We start from the raw sequence: 20,885 nt of genomic DNA, 5'->3' as shown, positions 1-20,885 counted from the left end.
ATGTTATTTCTATGTTGGTGAGCTGTATGGTTCCCAATTAGAGGCAGCTGTTAATCGTTGCCTCTAATTGGGGATCATATTTAGGAAGCCCTTTCTCCCACCTGCTTTGTGGGATATTGTTTTGTTGAGTGCTGATGTGTGTGCTGTGCTGTGCTGTGCTGTGCTGTTACGTTACGGTCGTTGTTTGTTCATTGTTTTGTTTAAGTTTCACTAATAAAAGATGTGGAACTCGAATCACGCTGCACCTTGGTCCGTCTATCCCAACAATCGTGACAAAGCATCATGGGCCTATTCGTTGCATGTCACACACTTCACCCAAGTCTCCTTTGGAAGGCTGTTTGAAAATGTCTCCACACAGACGAGGCAGAAGCACTCCTCTTCATCTGATGACTCTTCTACAATTTTTCTTTTTTTAGCTGCATTCTTGTTCTCTGCCGATCCAGATTTTGCCTCCCCCCTTGCTTCCCTTTCTTCAGAAACAGCCTTTTGCTAGATTGTGCCTTATTCTTTTCCATTTCTAGTGCCTGCTTCACTGGTGTGTCAGTTAGTTTTGCGCCGTTTTCTTCCTTTGCAAGCTGGTTTTTGGGGTCCAGCTTTTGGATATGGCCGGATGTCCTCTGGAGTTGGTAGTCCGCTGTCAGCAATGGCATTGCTGGGCAAGGGTGAGCTGGTGCTAGCATAAAAACTGGGCAGGTCTGAGCTCGTGCTAGGCAGGGCTGGAATGGTGCTGGGGCCTGGCAGGGCTGGAATGTTGCTGGGGCCTGGCAGGGCAGGGTTGGTTCTGGGGCCTGGCAGGGCAGGGTTGGTTCTGGGGCCTGGCAGGGCAGGGTTGGTTCTGGGGCCTGGCAGGGCAGGGTTGGTGCTGGGGCCTGGCAGGGCAGGGTTGGTGCTGGGGCCTGGCAGGGCAGGGTTGGTGCTGGGGCCTGGCAGGGCAGGGTTGGTGCTGGGGCCTGGTAGGGTTGGGTTCTGAATGGGGCGATCTGTAACGTAGGATGGCGCAATCTCGGTTTCCAGAAATACATCCCTGTTGTAAGGTTGTACCCCAGCCACCCTAAAGCCAGCCTGAATGTTCAAGGGGGTTGCAGCCAGAGGATAGGCGATTGCCACAATCCCAGGAATGTCATAAATTGACATTGTCTTCCCAGAATTGTTCCTCATCCAGGCATCACACGCAGTGTTGATGTGCCTCTTTAGCGGCCTGTAGACAGACCTGTTTAAGGGTTGAAGCCGATGAGAGCAATGGGGTGGGAATGACAGCATAATTATGCCATTATCTTTGGCATAATTGAGTCCATCAATGGACAGATGAGACTTGTGGTTTTGTCCAAAAGGAGTAAACAGGGCTTCTCCTTTGAGCACTTCGTATGCTCAACGAAATGTTTCAGGAAGTTAACAAAGTGCACATCTTTCATCCACCCAGAGGGATTTGCCTCTCCTTTGCTGCTAGGTGGCCCATTGATCAGGAAATGATCGCGGAAGTTGACATGGGGGAATATAAAATATGGAGCTATACTATTCTGTGGCTGAGACAGCACAGGCCAGTGTGACGAGGGTTCCCCTTTCAGTAGAGATCAGTGACCCTTGACTACATGTGAACAGGAAGTTGACCATAGAACATGTAGTCACACAAAGTAGCTATTTGATGTTTATGATAGCGCCTCTAGTGTTGGAGGTATGAACAGTTTGACGACTTATCCCTGTGTGACAATTTAACTCGCTCTCCCTCACTGTTTTGTGCATCGTTTTTCTAGATGGGGATGGAAAGTCAACAAGTACAAACCTAGATGGCCAGCCTATGTACAATAGAGTAATGTACATTTACATTAAGTTGTTTGTAAGGATGGTAAATGAATACTGCACAAAAAGTTGTTTTCCATGTTATTTGTCCAAGATTTCCAATGAAGTTGCCTCATAGGCCAATGCTTATTATCTTGTGAATGTAGGTCACGGATTGCGTGGAGTATTGCGCGTTCCTCTCCAGCTCAAGGGCTGCCCCCAAACCCCTGTCATGGACCTTGCATAGCCACGGGGCAGGGGTTTGGGTAAAGCCCCATCTGAGACGGTCATTTGACGTTCCATTATTATAACCTAACAGCCAACAGGTCTAGCCACAAGCCTCTTTAAAATGAGCAGGTGGTAGCCTAAGTCAGTGATAAAAGCTAAAACAAATAGCCTATAACAGAGACGATGCCCCTGTTAAGACCGATAGATGGATAGTGAAAGGAGATATTACGCTAGGCCACCAACCAAGTCATGTCATATCAGTGACTACTTCTTTATAGCCTATCATGATTTATCTAATAGTCCTATATTCAGATCAATGAATATTTAAAGAAAGGAGAATCCATCCATTAATATATTCAAACAGCGGCTCAGATTAGCTGGTTTGCGTATGCAGGAGTGGTCCTTGAGTTGCCTCTCCTCCTACAGACACTTGCGTAAAACCCCTGCTTCATTGTTCATTCCTCCCGCAGCCGTTGGATAGGCCTATAATTTAATTTCACTTGCCCATCGTAACGTATGATTAGCCTACATGTTTTAGGTTTCATTTATTCAGACCAAAGAAAAGAAGTGAAAGACAAAACAGTACAGATTTTTTTTTTTAACTGGTAAAAAACTGCGCAGGTGAGGTTGGAAGCCCAAGAGGGCTTATATAAAAACCACAGTGGTGAAGGTTATCGCAGTGTCTTGTGTTATATGGATGGATTTCATAATTAACCTGGAAGAAACCATTGAAAGGTTTATGTAAACTGTCTTGGAGGTATGAGTATTTGTAGATGAAAGTGCATAATTGGCGTACATTAATGCCGTAAATAGACAAGATATTGTCTATTTGGAGGAAAGGTGCAGATGGAACCAGTTATTTGGAGGAGGTGACTAGTCTTGCAAATGTGTTTTGTATGATGAGCAATTTGTAGGTAGGAGGCATACAGTGTGGGGAAAAAGTATTTGATCCCCTGCTGATTTTGTATGTTTGCCCACTGACAAAGAAATGATCAGTCTATAATTTTAATGGTAGGTTTATTTGAACAATCAGAGACAGAATAACCAAAAAAATCCAGATAAACGCATGTCAAAAATTTTATAAATTGATTTGCATTTTAATGAGGGAAATAAGTATTTGACCCCTCTGCAAAACATGACTTAGTACTTGGTGGCAAAACCCTTGTTGGCAATCACAGAGGTCAGACATTTCTTGTAGTTGGCCACCAGGTTTGCACACATCTCAGGAGGGATTTTGTCCCACTCCTCTTTGCAGATCTTCTCCAAGTCATTAAGGTTTCGAGGCTGACTGTTGGCAACTCGAACCTTCGGCTCCCTCCACAGATTTTCTATGGGATTAAGGTCTGGAGACTGGCTAGGCCACTCCAGGACCTTAATGTGCTTCTTCTTGAGCCACTCCTTTGTTGCCTTGGCTGTGTGTTTTGGGTCATTGTCATGCTGGAATACCCATCCACGACCCATTTTCAATGCCCTGGCTGAGGGAAGGAAGTTCTCACCCAAGATTTGACGGTACATGGCCCCATCCATCGTCCCTTTGATGCGGTGAAGTTGTCCTGTCCCTTTAGCAGAAAAACACCCCCAAAGCATAATGTTTCCACCTCCATGTTTGACGGTGGGGATGGTGTTCTTGGGGTCATAGGCAGCATTCCTCCTCCAAACACGGCGAGTTGATGCCAAAGAGATCCATTTTGGTCTCATCTGACCACAACACTTTCACCCAGTTGTCCTCTGAATCATTCAGATGTTCATTGGCAAACTTCAGACAAGCATGTATATGTGCTTTCTTGAGCAGGGGGACCTTGCGAGCGCTGCAGGATTTCAGTCCTTCACGGCGTAGTGTGTTACCAATTGTTTTCTTGGTGACTATGGTCCCAGCTGCCTTGAGATCATTGACAAGATCCTCCCGTGTAGTTCTGGGCTGATTCCTCACCCTTCTCATGATCATTGCAACTCCATGAGGTGAGATCTTGCATGGAGCCCCAGGCTGAGGGAGATTGACAGTTCTTTTGTGTTTCTTCCATTTGCGAATAATCGCACCAACTGTTGTCACCTTCTCACCAAGCTGCTTGGCGATGGTCTTGTAGCCCATTCCAGCCTTGTGTAGGTCTACAATCTTCTCCCTGACATCCTTGGAGAGCTCTTTGGTCTTGGCCATGGTGGAGAGTTTGGAATCTGATTGAGTGATTGCTTCTGTGGACAGGTGTCTTTTATACAGGTAACAAGCTGAGATTAGGAGCACTCCCGTTAGGAGTATGCTCCTAATCTCAGCTCTTAACTTGTATAAAAGACACCTGTGAGCCAGAAATCTTTCTGATTGAGAGGGGGTCAAATACTTATTTCCCTCATTAAAATGCAAATAAATTTATAAAAATGTTGACATGCGTTTTTCTGGATTTTTTTGTTGTTATTCTGTCTCTCACTGTTCAAATAAACCTACCATTAAAATTATAGACTGATCATTTCTTTGTCAGTGGGCAAACGTACAAAATCAGCAGGGGATCAAATATTTTTTTCCCTCACTGTATATGCTGGCCCAGACAATATTACAGTACATGGGATATGGGTAAATTAAGCTATAGTATAAAGTTAGGAAGCAAGCCTGATGAACCAAACCACTAATCTTGTCACACCCTGATCTGTTTCACGTGTCTTTGTGCTTGTCTCCACCCCCCTCCAGGTGTCGCCCATCTGCCCCATTATCCCCTGTGCATTTATACCTGTGTTCTCTGCTTATCTGTTCCCAGTTCGTCTTGTCATGGTAGGTCTTACCAGCGTGTTTTCCAGTCTTCCTGTTGATCAAGTTCTGTTTTCTAGTTTTTCCTGATTCTGACCATTCTGCCTGCCCTGAGCATGCCTGCCGTGTACCTGCCTGACTCTGACCCGATCACGAACCGCTGCCTGTCCTCGGCCTGCCCGGTGTTTAGAATAAATTATCTGAGAACTGTACTATCCGCCTCCTGTGTCTGCATCTGGGTTATATCCTGAGTCATGATAAATCTTTCTGATGATACCAACAGATTTCATCACTTTGCTACAGACAAATTGAATATAATCTTCCCAGGATAACTTTTCATCAATTAGAACTCCAAGGAATCTAGTGGATGTGACTTGTTCCATTTCATTCCCACCAATTGAGATTCAGGCTCTTTCTTTTTAAACAATAATTCTTATTCTTACTAATAAAGTAAAGTAGGATTTTTTTTACATTTAAAGATCATTTGTTTATCTGGAACTATTCAGAAATGTTGGCCATACCTGAGGTTGCTTCATTAATTAGTGAATCAAAATGATTGTGTGATAAAATCAAATTGATATCATCAGCAAAGAGAATGGGAAATCCGGTAGAAGACACAGCAGCAAGGTCATTGATATAGATTAGGAATAACAAAGGTCCAATCATTGAACCCTGTGGGACGCCAAAGGATATCTTGGCCCTGGTAGATGCACAGCCGTATGCATAAACAAATTGTTCTCTATCATAAACAGAACTATATAACCAATTATATGTATAATCATTAAAATCGTAATAATGCAATTTGGAAAGTAATATTTCTTGATCAACCCTGTCAAGCGCTTTGGATAAACCTAAAAAGATACCAAGTGTGTATTCATTGTTAAGGGCTGTAAAGATTTTACCCGCAAGTTGCAAAAGAGCCATATCTGTGGAGTAGTTTCACGAAAACCATATTGGTGCTCATATAGAATACAGTGTTAATTTAAATGTTTCAACATTCTCTGATACACCAATTTTTCTAGGATTTTAGAAAAACATGGTAGTACAGATATTGGGAGCGATAATTCGTAACTTTGGCAATTTTCTAATCTTTAGGAAGAATAACAGATTGCATAGATTTAGCGAAGATATACAGTACATTAGAGGCTCAGTAATCAAGGAAGACACTGATTTCACCAAAGAGGCACCAGTCTCATCATGACCTTCTGCTGATATCTTTAAGTTACCAATTACCTCCATCACCTCCATAACATCAGGTGAATCAAACTGAAGCAAATGTCCTTTAATGTAATCCAAGGGATTTCCATCAGTTTTCTCAATTTTCATTGACAGAGAGGAACATACATTCACAAAAAAGTTATTAAATTCACATGAAATAACATCAGGATCACTATAGGTCTTATTTCCAACAATACATTGAGATGGAATAGTTGTAAATGCATTTTTCTTATTCAACAATTGATGGATGATTTTCCATGTTTACTTTATATTATTTAAGGATTCTTGGAATTTGTTAGTAAAATAACTTATTTTGGATATCCGAAGTAGGTGAGTAAATTTGTTCTTATACTTTTTGTAATTTTCAGAATTCAGGGGAACCCTTCTGCTGCTCTCTTATGTGGTTTAACTACGGTAAAGCAGTGGTGAAATACAGAATTGAAAGATGTGAGAAAAATATTGTAAGCAGACCACATCGGCCTGATTATAAAAATGTTCCCATAAAATATCATCAATCAACCTCTTAAAACACACACAATTACTTCTGTTAAATATTCCACATTAAATGCTACTAATCATTCCCATCTGTTCATTTCCAGCTGACAAAGAGAAGTGGAAAATTGGAAAGTGGTCAGATATGTCAGTATAAATTATACCTGTATTAGTCACATTATTCAAAGAATAAATATTATCAATAAGGGTGGCGGATGAACTGGTCTCTCTTGTGCGCTTATAGATGAGGGGATACAAATAGCTGGAGTATAAAGTATTCAAAAAATCTTCATTATTAATAAAATCAGAGGCTGATGCAAGGATATGAATGAAACGACCAATGTCAGAATCGGGCGGCCGATTGATGCATCCAATTACCACGTTTTACCACCCCCAAAAAATGAACAGGAGGGTATATCTATGAAAGGAGATTCAACATCAATGTCATCAGATGTAAGTGCGAGGTCCTCTCTTACAAATAATTGAAAACGTTTATGAACAAAAATGGACACTCCTCCCACTCTTGATGTTCTAAGGTGGTGAACAGTATTATCAGGAGACATGTCATAAAGCATGGTTGTCTCTTCAGTCAACCATGTTTCTGAAAGGGCAACAATGGAAAATTCATGACTGAGAGAAGACAGATAATGAACAAGGTGGTCAAGATTTTTAGGAAGACTGCGAACGTTCAAATGAAAGGTAGAAAATGAGCTTTTCTTGGAATTAGATGAACTGCTATACAGGTTGTTAAATTAACATTGTATTAATCAGAAGTGATACGACTTATTTCAGCTACATTTCCGGAAATTTGAATCTGAATCAACACAATTATTCTATTTAGTATACGCTTCATTGATATCTAATGGGTTAAAAAAAACATGTTATCAGGGTTGATATCTTGCCCAACTAAGAGATACACAGTCGGAATCATCCAGAGAGTGGACCGGAAACATGGAAGTGCTTGCCTCACATGTCCAAAACAACCATACGTGTGTTCGTGTTATCAATAGGGCTGCACTTCCATTGACACAGTCCACATAACACCACTGAAGGCTTCCAAGGGTTATGATATTTAGAGCAATGTGTGTTTTTGGTCATGAGTTTAGATGAAACGTATGAACAAAGTAGCGTAAATATTTGTGTGTATGTCGTAGGGTTGCCAACTATCACGTATTAGCCCGGATGTCCCTTATTTTGGGCTAAATTGGTTTGTCGCATACGGGACCTCCCTTGTCCCGTATATTCATCCAATCACACTATAGCGTAAACGCGCCAATTCCTGCAATGTAATTTCTGTTTTTCGGTCGGTTTGGCAGATCAAGGACATATGGATAAACCTGCAAAAAGGAAAAGACTGTGCAGCTACGACAAACAATTGGAAGCAACAAAGACGTGGGTTAAGCCCGTCCGTGGTGACTCGACGAAAGCTTTCTGTACTTTATGCCGTCGGGAATTCTCAATTGGCCATGGAGGGGAGAATGACCTAACTCAGCATGCATCCACAGAAATGCACAACAATGCCATGCTAGCAATATCGGTGCAGTATTCGTGACTGTGCGGGATATTTTGGATGATCTGTACCGACCGAAGGTGAGCCCGTGTATTTCTCAGTTGCCAGTGATGCCTCAAACAAGGGAAATAGACAAATGTTTCCAGTGTGCGTGTGATATTTATGTGTCTGATGGAGTGCAGTGTAAGTTACTTGACTTTTATGAAGTCAGTGATGAAACTATAAATGGCATACATCAAGCTCTGATGAACTGTCTGGAAAAGCATGAACTGGATATTAGACACATCACGGCCTGTGCAGCAGATAATGCCAATGTCAACTTTGGAAAACACCACTCCGTTTACCAGTTATTGAGCAGTGCCAACAATCGCATTCTGAAAGCTAATTGCCCAGCTCACATAGCTCATAATGCCTGCAAGCACGCCTGCTGTCAGTGGAAATTGAGACAGTTGTTTGAAAGATCTACAGGCGCTTCTCAGTATCTGCTTCCCGAAGAGAGGAACTGCGTGCTTTTTTGTTGTTGTTGCCTTTGTTGACATTGAGTGGCGTGAAATTCTGCGACATGTTTGCACACGATGGCGCTCTCTTCATCCAGCTGTCGATCGTCTCCTGCAAAGCTGGCCAGCTCTTACTTCAGGTCCCTTGGGGAGACCTGTCCTGTGGCACTGAAGAGTATCATTACATACATTGACAAGTGGTTTGATTTGTCACCAGAAAATGTAATGGTGAAACTGAAACCGATAGGCCTCTATGAGGAGCTCTCCTTCACTGACCTGGAGCAGATGGTGGTTGCCCTCAAAATGACAGAGACAGTCAGTATGGACCAACTTTATGAAGAGTTTTGTGCTAGGAAATACAGAAAGCCAGACAGGATACCACAAAATCCACCAGTGAGAAGTGGGTGGCAGTTTTCCAAACCCTAGGGAAAGCCAACTTGATCAACATGTTCAGTATTGGTCTCATTTGTCTTCAGTGTGCCAGGCTCAAATGCCTTTTGTAGAGAGGATTTTCTCTCCGATGACCATTAAATGGTCAGACTCAAGAAACAGATGCAGCACACAGCTGATCAAAAATGAACTTCAAATATCTGTGAACTGTGACTTGTCATGTAAGGACTTCTCTCTGGCTAAGACAAAGGACTGCTTGAATCAGTCAAGAGCAGCAAAAAATATCCATGGAAAAAGTACACTTGGTGAGTGACTCATGCCCCTCTTTTCCTCTTTTGCATTTTAAATGTTTTTTTGTTGTTTTTTTGCTGTGAAGGTCCAAATTGTTATTTCTTTGTTCATTTACTTTTTAGGTTTATTCATATAAGTTTACATAATAAGGCAGTTTTAGTAAAGTTATAGACAAAATGGAATATACAAATGTTTGCCTTTCCAATTGAATATGAATATATTCATTCACACAACACCATACCCACACCGCTGTGGCACTGTGCACTCGCCGTGCACACGCCACCTTTTTGTCCCTTATTTGGTAGTGAGAAAGTTGGCAACTCTAAGCGATGTTGCCTTATTTTCGTTGTTAAATTAGTCGTGGCAGCAGTTCGGAGAAGTCTTCATTGATTACGATTTTGGTTCCCTTCAGGCACTTGGCTCTTCTGAGACTCTCCTTGTCTTTGAACCTGAGCAGTTTCACCACTATACTGTAGATCTGGGCTGTCCAAATGGGAAGAAAGTGCCATTCATATGTGCGCTCTCGATGAGTTTAAGGTACAGTTTGAGTTGATCTGCCAGGAGTTTCTTGGCCTTGACTTCTGTTTCATGTCAAGTTTCAGTCTTTACGTCCTCAATTCTATCGATTTTAAGATGTTATTGTACCTGATTGGTTTTCCAGGTAGTCTCCTTTGGAAGAGTGCTTGTCAAGCGTAAACTTCAAACTGTGTTTAAATTCCATTACATCCTTAAACAGATCATCAACCCTTTTGTTGGTACAATCCATAAAGATTTTTATAGAACTGTTTTTGTTGATCGAGTATGGAGTGTAGTGCTTGATACGTATTCCTCTTCTGAATTGAGTTTTGAAAGTATTTGTTTTTAAATATACTTAAGTATCAAAAGTAAATGTAATGGCAAAAAATGTACTTAAGTATCAAAAGTAAAAGCATAAATCATTTCACATTCCTTATATTAAGCAAACCAGACGGCATGATTTTCTTTTGATTTTAATTTAAACTCCAGCGCTCAGACATCATTTACAAACAAAGCATTTGTGTTTAGAGTGTCTGCCAGATCAGAGGCAGTAGGGATGACCAGGGATGTTCTCTTGATAAGTGTGTGAATTGGACCATTTTTCCTGCCCTGCTAAGCATTCAAAATGTAACAAGTACTTTTGGGTGTCAGGTAAAATGTATGGAGTAAAAAGTACATTATTATCTTTAGGAATGTAGTGGAGTAAAAGAAAAAGTTCTCAAAAATATAAATGGTAAAATAAAGTACAGATACCCCAAAAAACTGCTTAAGTAGTACATTAAAGTATTTACTTAAGTACTATTTGCACTGATTTTCTACATTTCCACATACACACACATTTAGTAACGCATGCACGCATACACACACGCGCACACACACATACACTCACACACCACTGCTGTCTTTATTTATTATTATTTATTTACCAGTCTACCTTGTTCCTAACTAGTCACTATTCACTTTACTATTTGTACACTGACATAGTATATCCACAGTATATTCTGTACATTTGACAATATAGTTCTTGTTTTTATTTAAAAAAAAACATTTTTTACTTTATTCTCTACTTTTTGTAATACTTTTTTTTTACTGACCTAGTATTTATATTTGTGACTGCTCTAGTTTTACTGCTCATTTTATTATTTATTGCAATGTTGAGGAAGATCGCAAGTAAGCATTTCATTGCACTGTTTACACTGTATCCTTTGCATATGACGAATAAACTTTGATTTGATTTTAAATGTGTTTTTGGTTCTAGCATGTGTAATGTAGTGGGAGAGGCTTTGATGGCTTTGGGGTCAAAGAAGTTTGTTAGTGCCCTCCAGACCTGGGTTCAAATACAGTGTATTTGAGAATGTATTATTTAAATTACTATTTTAGAATTTTCAAATACACAGCCCAAAACAAGTAGTTTTATTTTTAGTATTTTAATTAATGGTTATTTGTAAAAAATAAAAAAATTTGTCTTCCAAATTGTATTTGAAAGTATTTTCAAATACTTTATTTTAAATACTATTTTCAAATACCTGGGTTAAATGTATGGGAATTTGAGTCAGTATATTTCCAAATACATTCCAATATTCAGCTAGTTGTGTGTTAAAGTAATTGAGATATTTTAAATAGTATTTGAACCCAGGTCTGGTGCCCTCCATTAAAATGTTGTTTTGCCACTGTTTTTGGTTTATGTGAAAGCACTGTAGCGAATTATGCAGTTAAAGTAGTAAGAGCATCTTGTGTACTACATATTGTTAATGTTTTGTATTGTTCTTACCCAGCCCTTACAAGTAAAAGGCCTAAACATGTATCCTTTAATACATTTCCTTAGGACCTTTGTTTTGATTAGCCTTGATGTTACACAAATGTTATATTAATCTCAAAGATATTCTATTTTCTGACGTTTTGCATGGTCCTGTGCCCCAGTTGAGAGGAGTTTGCACATTTTAATTTAGACCATTCCATTGGCCCAAAAGTGAAGTCTCCACTAATCCGCGGAACCGGGGGATGCAAATCGAACTAACCCTAGCTTTCGCTGCTCATGTTGAGCATGTACGCATGCGCGGCCTATAAACGATGACGTAGGTAAACAAGATTTTTAACGGAAGGGAGTGATATTTAAACCGTGAGCTGTCATGGTCTACACATTTGTTGGGGTAAGTAAATGTTTGGTTCTTTCATACTCTTTTATCTGAACAGATAATACAATCAGGAATGCACGATTGTTTCCCCATTATTACGCGAGGCGTTGATCAACACAGTGTAACGTTACACTAGTCAATGAGAACAATTATTCGTACATTTTCTCCAACTGTAAAGGAAAGGCACTACCTAGATTTGAGCCAATGTTTTATGTAGTTGAACATGTTAGTATTCCAACCTCGTGAAAGCGACAAACACGTTTTAATTTTCGTCAATGACGTTTGAAAACCCGTCCACAAGGACTGAGTTACCACATTTATTCAATAAACCGTTTTCCCATAACGTTATCGGGCGAATTAAGGAATGTCGACGTAATTTTTAACAACATTGGCTAAGAAGCAAAATGTGGGTTTCCATCAAAATAATAATTATTGCGAGTTTAAGAATATGTCGCAAGAGAAAATATAAATTAAACTCCAGATCATTTTCCATTAATGGGTTTCGATTTAACTTGTTTTGACTGCTATGATTAAGCAATAAGGGCAGACCTAAGGGCTGTTCTTTGTGGTATATGCCCAATTCATATATTGGCCATATAACACAAAGAACAGTCCTTAGCCGTGGTATATTGGCCATATACCACAAACCCCTGAGGTACCTTATTGCTATTATAAACTGGTTATCAACGTAATTAGAACATTTAAAATGAAGTTGTTGTCATTCCCGTGGTACAAGTCTAATATACCATGGCTTTAAACCAATCAGCATTCAGGGCTCAAACCACCTAGTTTATAATTGTAAATAATTCCCGTTTGCGCATGTGCATGAGACAGGAGAGTTTGAGTGATGAGAGTTGGACAAAGGATCTCGCAATCTCTGTACGAGAAACATTTAGACGAACTTTAAAAAAAGAATGTTGGGCTATTTTCTGGCAATTGTTCCTTCATTATATGCCAGATGTGAAAACTACAAACCGTTATAAATGGCCTATTTGTGAGATTTACTTATTTCAATAGGCATAGGCTACTGACTAAAATCTGGATTTATAATTGCAATTCAACTTTGCCATGGTTTTCTGAGCTAGATGCAGGTAGCCAATAGGCCCTGATAGGCCAACATCTCATTCCAGGGAAAAGTTCACAATGAAACTGACACTAAATGTGGAGGATGAGACATTTGCGATAGAGCTGTGACCATGATCACAATTGATAACTTCCAATTTAATTAACTAAACATGGGCATTAATAATTGCATAATAACACAAGGTTACAACAACAGAGTTATAGGCTATTTATTAAATCCGTTTGCCAGCTCCAAGTGGCACAAATTGACTCCAGTGATATTGCCATTTCAATATATTGTATCAATTGGTAGGCTACAGTAGCCTGCAAAGGAATCGCAATGAATAGCCTACTTGATGGCCAACAGATGCACATTTTAATGTAATTTTCATTGTGGACCATAGAACTGAGCATGAGTAAAAACCCTTCGCATGATACTGTTAAACAAAAGAGAAGTCGACATTAGAATGCAGTTTACTTTAAACCATCTGTAAGCTAATTTATCTAAAGATCTCTAGTGCGCCTAAAGTCGTTTTCCATTGCTTTATTGCCGTTATATCAGTTCTAGCACGTTAATAATGTGTTATGAAAAAAGGGTGGCCATAACGACCAATCTAAATAGCCTACCTACAACTGGTAAGAAGTTGTCACGACGTGTGTGTTGCTCTGTCTCCAGGACATGTTGACTACACCACTTGCGTTACGTGCGTGAGCCTTGCAAAATAAAATGCATGTTATTCAATAATTTCATCCAAACTGCTCGCGTGCATCAACGAGCATATACCCACGTGGGTGATTTGAAAGATGAACTGAGGTCCACACACCAGTCCAGTTGGTGGTGGTAATGCAACTTAAAGTTGGTTGCCAACTACCATATAAAGTCTGAAGAGGAAAAGAAGAAGACTGAAGGAGGAGAGATTATTAGAAAGTAACTTGGTTTACCCTTTTATCTGTGGATTAATTGTAGGAATAGAGGACCTTGTGCATTTCGGGTAAAATAACAACCCAATGTTTATCTCAGGACAAATAAGCTAGCTAAATTGCAATGAATGTTTCATGCGTTTCAACCTGTCCCCAAATGAATATAGTTGCTTCAGAGTTTTTGATTTTTCAACCTGTGTCCCCTGATCACGTCTGGTTATGGATGGCCAAAATCAACATGTGTGCGATGGCGCACGCGCGTGCCCGGTCTCGTCAGCATGTGACTCAGCTGCCTCTGCTGCAGCGCTCTCAACCAGTGCTCTCAATGCACACACACCCCACTTACTCACCCCCAGCAGCAGCAGGTCACAGTGAATTCTATATATTTTTTCAGAGAAATGTCATGGCCGCCGCGGTGCAATTTAGAAGGAGCCCAAAAATCTGCCACCCGCGACGAATACATTTTCGCTTGCGACATCGTTTTCAAGGTAGCCCAATTTGGTGGGAAACCTGTGAACATGGCAGCACTGCTTTGAGTTGACAGCCTGCACATGCGCAGTTCTGCGCGAGACGACCGTTAGTCCCGATGACTAGCCAACGTCGCCATGACATCGCCTACAATTGTGAACAGGATTTCTATTGGAGGCAGAAACTGCTTATATCTTCATACTGTACTGTCTTTGACTGAGCTATAATAAGATCGAAACCAATCAGGTGGTTATTCGACGAAACAAACGTCATTGATCACGTACTTCTGATAAAGCGATTGCAGCATCGGCACAGTGCTTTGAAGTACACTGCTTACCAATTTTGACGCATGCCTTGGAGCTCTGGGATCAAACTTAACATATGGGAATAAAATGTTCATATCTCGTCTAATCAAGCTTTACAATGTATTTGACACAACGAAATTGACGAAATAGTATGCAAACGTTACACCACGCCGAGTTCAATCGAATCGGGCCTGGCTAGCTATCTCAAGTATAAGTAGCTAGCTGTGCTCGTTTCACCCATCCGGTGTGGTATTAGCTGGCAGCATGCATAATGCAAATGTTGGTGGTAATTTAATTTACACATCGTTAATGTTGCTAGTTAGCTTACTTGCTACTTTGCATTCTAACCAAGAATAAGAGTGGGAAGTGCTTCTAGTTGTAAGCCATGAAGTCGACGTGTCCTAGCAAGCTAATGTTAAATGGCTAACAAAACCATGGCTAGCAAGCCCCAGAGCTTGTCCATTGCACTGACCCAGACCCATATTTGGCCGTGTACAGTGACAACCCCGAGCACTAGGCACTTAGACCTGAATTAATTTAACAGGTAGCTAGGTATAGGTATTAAGCCTTTATAATCATTGTTTTTGCACCTTGCTCATGATCAAACTTTTTCACAGGGCCACTGTTAAATCAAAGTGTGGGACACTGAACTATGCAGCATGTATGTCTCCAAAGGATCTCCAATGCCTATTTTGTCTGTGAAAGAAGGCCCACTTTGACCTCTGCCACAGAGACATGCCCACACAACTTTGCCGAAATGCTGCCCACGGAAATGAGCTTGAAGATTTTTAGCGAACTGGACATTGACAGCTTATGTAGTGCATTGTTGACCTGCAAACTGTGGCACCACATCATTGAAGACAGCGACCACCTCTGGAGGAATCATTGCCTGACTGTGCGAGCGTTCTGTCAACAGGAGATTGATGGGGACAGACAGTATGGACTGTCATGGAAGGTGGGTCTGTTGGTTTTTAAACAGCTTCACCTTATGCTAGACTACTGGAATGCCTGCCTATAACGTCATTGCCAGATCGCAAATATCATAGACGTATCATAGACATCACACACACACCCCCCCCACCCCCCTTACAAAACGTTAATACAATAAATGGCACTCATCCAAAGAGCATTATCTCAATAACAAATGCCTTTTGTCATTCTTTAATTATTTCTTATTAGGTCACCCTGGTGCGGAACTACAGGAGAGGTTTTCTGAAGAGAGAATGGTTAAGGGGACGATACAGCAACATTCATTCTGCCGATGAACTACTGGACAGGAACATGTGCTCATTGGATGTCGAGACTTGGGGCGAGATTCTGGAAGCAGAGCTGGAGAGATAGATGCAAATTCTATAAAGAGCTATGAATGAACCCGTTAGATTTTCTTTTATAATTATGTCTTAAGCACTTATTAATTTGTTTTATACCTTTTATACAGTTTTTATATGTGATTATGGTTAATAATCAGGAGATTGATGGGGACAGACAAAGATTTACAGTGCTGTTAGAAAGTATTCATACCCCTTTACTTGTTCCACATTTTGTTGTGTTACAGCCTGAATTAAAAATGGATTAAAAAAAAATGTCTTACCCATCTACCCCATAATGACAAAGTGAAAACATGTTTTTATAAATGTATTAGTCTTTTTTTTTTTTACATACAGAAATATATAATTTACATTCACACCCCAATAAATATTATAATCACCTTTGGCAGCGATTACAGCTGTGAGTTTTACTGGGTCATAAGAGCTTTGCACATATGGATTGTACAATATTTGCATCTAATATTTTGTATTTATTTTTCAAGCTCTGTCAAGTTGGTGGTTGATCATTTCTAGATCGCCAATTTCAAGTCTTGCCATAGATTTTCAAGGAGATTTAAGTCAAGACTGTAACTAGGCCACTCAGGAACATTCAATGTCATCTTTGTAACTCCAGGGTATATTTGTCTCTGAGTGTCTGTTGGAAAGCAGACAAAACCAGGTTTTCCTTTATGATTTTGCCTGTGTTAGCTCCATTCAGTTTATTTTCATCCTAAAAAACTCCTTACTCCTTGCCGATGACAAGCATACTCATAACATAATGCAGCCACCACCATGCTTGGAAATATGAAGAGTGGTACTCAGTGATGTGTTGCATTGGATTTGCCCCAAACATAACTCTTTGTATTCAGGACATAAAGTTCATTTCTTTGCCACATGTTTTGCAGTTTTACTTTAGTGCCTTATTGCAAACACAATGCATGTTTTGGAATATGTTTATTGTGTACAGGCTCCCTTTTCACTCTTTCATTTACAGTGCATTTGAAAAGTATTCAGACCCCTTGACTTTTTCCACATTTTGTTACATTACAGCCTTATTCTAAAATTGATTAAATTAATTGTTTTCCTCATCAATCTACACACAACACCCCATAATGACAAAGTGAAAACGTTTTTTTTTTATGTTTGCAAATTTATCAAAAATAAAAAGCAGATACCTTATTTAGATTAATATTCAGACCCTTTGCTCTGAAACTTGAAATTGAGCTCAAGTGCATCCTGTTTCCATTGGTCATCCTTGAGATGTTTCTACAACTTGATTGGAGTCTACCTAGGGTAAATTGGACATGATTTGGAAAAGCACACACCTGTCTATATAAGGTATTGTGTGTCGAATGAAGAAACAATTTAAACAATTTTAGAACAAGGCTGTAATGTAGCAAAATGTAGACAAAGTCAAGGGGTCTGAATACTTTCCGAATGCACTGTAGGTTAATGGAATATTTGTTTCTGTTATTCTGTTCCTTCTTTTCACTCTGTCATTTAAGTTAATATTGAGGAGTAACTACAATGTTGTTGATCCATCCTCAGTTTTCTCCTATTACAGCCATTAAACTCTGTAACTGTATTAAAGTCACCATTGGCCTCATGGTGAAATCTCCGGAAACTGAGTTAGGAAGGACGCCTGTATCATTGTAGTGACTGGGTGTATTGATACACTGTCAAAAGCTAATTAAAACTTCACCATGCTCAAAGGGATATTTCATGTCTGCTTTAAAAAATTTGTATCTACCAATAGGGGCCCTTCTTTGCAGGCATTGCAAACCTCCCTGGTCTTTGTGGTTAAATCTGTGTTTGAAATTCACTGCTCAACTGATGGATCTTACAGATAATAGAATGTGTGGGGTACAGAGATGAGGTAGTCATAAAAAAAAATCATGGTAAACAATATTATTGCACACAGTGAGTACAATGTATTTATTTTTACTCCTGAACTTATTTAGGCTTGGATTAACGGGGTTGAATACTTATTGGCTCAAAGACATTTCAGCTTTTCATTTTGAATGAATTTGTAAAAATGTGTAAAAACATTATTACACTTTGACATTATGGGGTGTTGTGTGTAGACCAGTGACACAAAATCTCTAACCACCTAGTTGTTAGAGCGTTGGACTAGAGCTGACAAGGTAAAAATCTGTCGTTCTGCCCCTGAACAAGGCAGAGTTATTAACACACTGTTCCTAGGCCATCATTGAAAATAAGAATGCGTTAACTGATGTGCCTAGTGTGAATACTTTTTGAAGGCAAGGTAAGAGCCTTTGAGCGGGGTATGGACGTAGGCGCCATGCGCACGGGTTTGAGTGTGTCAATAACTTTAACGCTCAACAGTTTTCCGTGTGTATCAAGAATGGTCCACGACCCAAATGACATCCAGCCAATTTGACACAACTGTGGGACGCATTGGAGTCACGATGGGCCAGCATCGCTTTAGAACGCTTTCGACGCCTTGTAGTCCATGCCCAGACGAATTGAGGCTGTTCTGAGGACAAAAGAGGGTGCAACTCAATATTAGGAAGGTGTTCCTAATGGTTTGTACACTCAGTGTATAATTACGTGCATTCAGATCAGATATTTATTTGTAGGACTATATATGGCAGAAGGCTATGGATAATTGTAATCCGTATGGTGATTATCCTCAGTGAGGAACTGTGTCGGAGGGATGCAGCCATCATTGTTAGTGATTTTACCCTTTTCGCCAGCTGTACACGTCACAGCATCCTCTCTCTGGTGCGTTTGGAAATGCACCATCGCTGCATCATTCCGCTTCCTCTTTAATAGTTATAGGGGGCCCCGAGACCATAATAGGCTACGTTTCAATCATGGTCGACGATGTTCCACCGATTATAAATATTGCCATCGCTCTAAAAATTCAACCGAATGATGGGCCGGTGTTTTTCAAGGTGGATGGGACCAGATTCGGCCAGAGCAGGACAATAAAATTGCTTACAGGATCGAAGTATAAGGTTGAGGTGGTTATGAAGCCGGGAAATGCTGATGCCACGTAAGTACAAAACACTCTATATCAAGAAAACCACTGGAAATGTGCATTTGTAATATTGAATTAGTTTACAATACACTCACATTAAATTCACCAGTCAGTCTTATTACAGTGCGTCTGTGGATGCAGCCTGATGCATGCGCTATATCTTGCCTTCCCTGAGTGTTTGATTAAATGTTGTTTTTCTGACATACAGGCCAATGTATCTACATGGTACTGTATCACCAAATGGGTTGACTGCAAAAGCATGTCTGCATACCCTCTATCTTTCAGGCTATTTTACAATGCATAGGCTACAGCCTGGATGCAATAGCATAGGCTACAGTAGCCTTCTGGGGGGCCTACGGATATTCTGCGTTAATAAATAATGTGTTGTCACGGTGTGTGAATGCATTTTTAATCAAACCAAGGAGGGTGATGACAGAAAGTGTCCTGATTCACATCTCAACAATTCACTGCCATAGGAAATAAAACAAACAAGCTAGAATAAAGTTAAAATGGGTCTACCATTAGCCTATAATCAGGTAGGCTACAGGCCCATTGGGTGGGGTTGGGAATGATGCGCACTAACTAAAGGGTCTGTTTCATATATTCCCAGCACCATGAACATCGGAGGCATCGCCATCCCCTTAGAGCAGCAGTCCAAAGATGAGGAGTCAGTGGTGTACCATGGACAGTATGACACAGAGGGAGTGCCTCACACCAAGAGTGGGGACAGGCAACCTGTCCAAGTCAGCATAGAGGTAATCCAGTAGAATACTTCATCCTAATTGTTTAACTAAGAGGTAACTAACTGAGTTATTGATAATTAAGTGGTGTCTTCTGGCAATATAAATGTACATTTTCTCATATTTAGACCTAACTCAAAATAGTGATATTATCAGCACTAATAACTATTCAATTCTCTTATCAAAACTCTTTTCAGACATTTCAAAATGCATTTGTTGTAAGAAATGTGCTATAGACAGTAAATACAGTTTGATTGATTTAAAGTAATCTACAACATCATCTGATTGAGGCCCCTTCAATTAATGTCTTTCTTTTCTCTGTGTGTTTTTGTGTCAGTTTGGAAAGGCGGGCCAATTCGAGACAATATGGCAGGTAAAGTACTATAACTACTACAAGCGAGACCAATGCCAGTTTGGGAACAAATTCACCAATATCGAGTATGAGTGCAAGCCCAATGAGACGCGCAGCCTGATGTGGATTAACAAAGAGGTGTTCAATTGAGGAGCACCAATCAACTCCTCCTTCCAATGACCAGTAACGGAAGAAAAACAAGCAGAGGAGATGAGTTACACACAATAACTATTTTACCATCAACTTAAGAGGAAAAAGCCTTACTGTAGGCATGCGTTTCAAGTCACTGAGCACCATAATTGTCTGTTTTAGAGAGAGGGGGGCAGTTATCTACCAGGCTGATCTCGGGGGTTGTTCTTGATTGGTTTTAATCAAGAAACATAGTCAGGTTATTATCAGCAATATCATTGGGAATCACAGCTATACAACATCCGCTGTTTTGACTCTCAGCTCTGGCCACACGAGCTGAAGCTGTGGCCCTCCTGGACCAGGATTGAAGACAGCTGCGGGTGGAAATGTATCTAACCTGATTTATTACCTGTGAGGTGTGTGTGATGTGAGTTGTATGAGTAAATTGACATTATATTTGTGTTATCCTATGTGTTCTAGTGTTGTTTAAGCCTTTGAACATCTGTCTACTTCTGAACAGCACAGTTGTGATTAGCCTATAAAGGGGTGAGACAGTTTTTTTGTTAAAACTTCTATATTATTTTATGGAGATATTCATATTCTATAGTCTATTAAGTGCTTCTACTCTTTTTATGTTGTGGGTCACTATCATTGTTTTGTCTCAGTTTTGTCTGTAAATGCATGGCTGAATAATCCTATGCCTAAAGGTTTTGTTCTTCAGATGCAAAATGATATCAGATTGCCTAAAATGTTCAGTTCTGTTATAAATGTAATTGAAAAGTGTGGAAGTAAATAAACCCATACCAGTTT

General features: G+C 40.1%; 2 protein-coding genes across 2 annotated transcripts; both read left to right on the top strand.

Annotated features, from left to right (window-relative positions):
• Nucleotides 1-11,715: 11,715 nt before the first annotated feature.
• On the top strand, nt 11,716-16,256 carry fbxo48 (F-box protein 48). Its single transcript, XM_045691288.2, has 3 exons — nt 11,716-11,802; nt 15,161-15,498; nt 15,723-16,256. Exons 2-3 carry the CDS (start codon nt 15,196-15,198, stop codon nt 15,882-15,884), a joined length of 465 nt encoding a protein of 154 aa, XP_045547244.1. The 5' UTR covers nt 11,716-11,802; nt 15,161-15,195; the 3' UTR covers nt 15,885-16,256.
• Nucleotides 16,257-18,669: 2,413 nt separating this feature from the next.
• Nucleotides 18,670-20,884, top strand: cb032 (CB032 protein). The gene is given in 3 exon segments (NM_001141013.1): nt 18,670-18,869; nt 19,465-19,609; nt 19,932-20,884. Coding segments are annotated over 3 exon segments (492 nt in total). The 5' UTR covers nt 18,670-18,687; the 3' UTR covers nt 20,097-20,884.
• The last annotated feature ends 1 nt before the right edge of the window (nt 20,885 follows it).

Source organism: Salmo salar, chromosome 12 (genome assembly GCF_965601325.2).
Source record: "Salmo salar chromosome 12, fSalSal1, whole genome shotgun sequence".
Lineage (NCBI taxonomy): Eukaryota > Metazoa > Chordata > Actinopteri > Salmoniformes > Salmonidae > Salmo > Salmo salar.
This window is presented reverse-complemented; position numbering and strand designations above follow the sequence as displayed.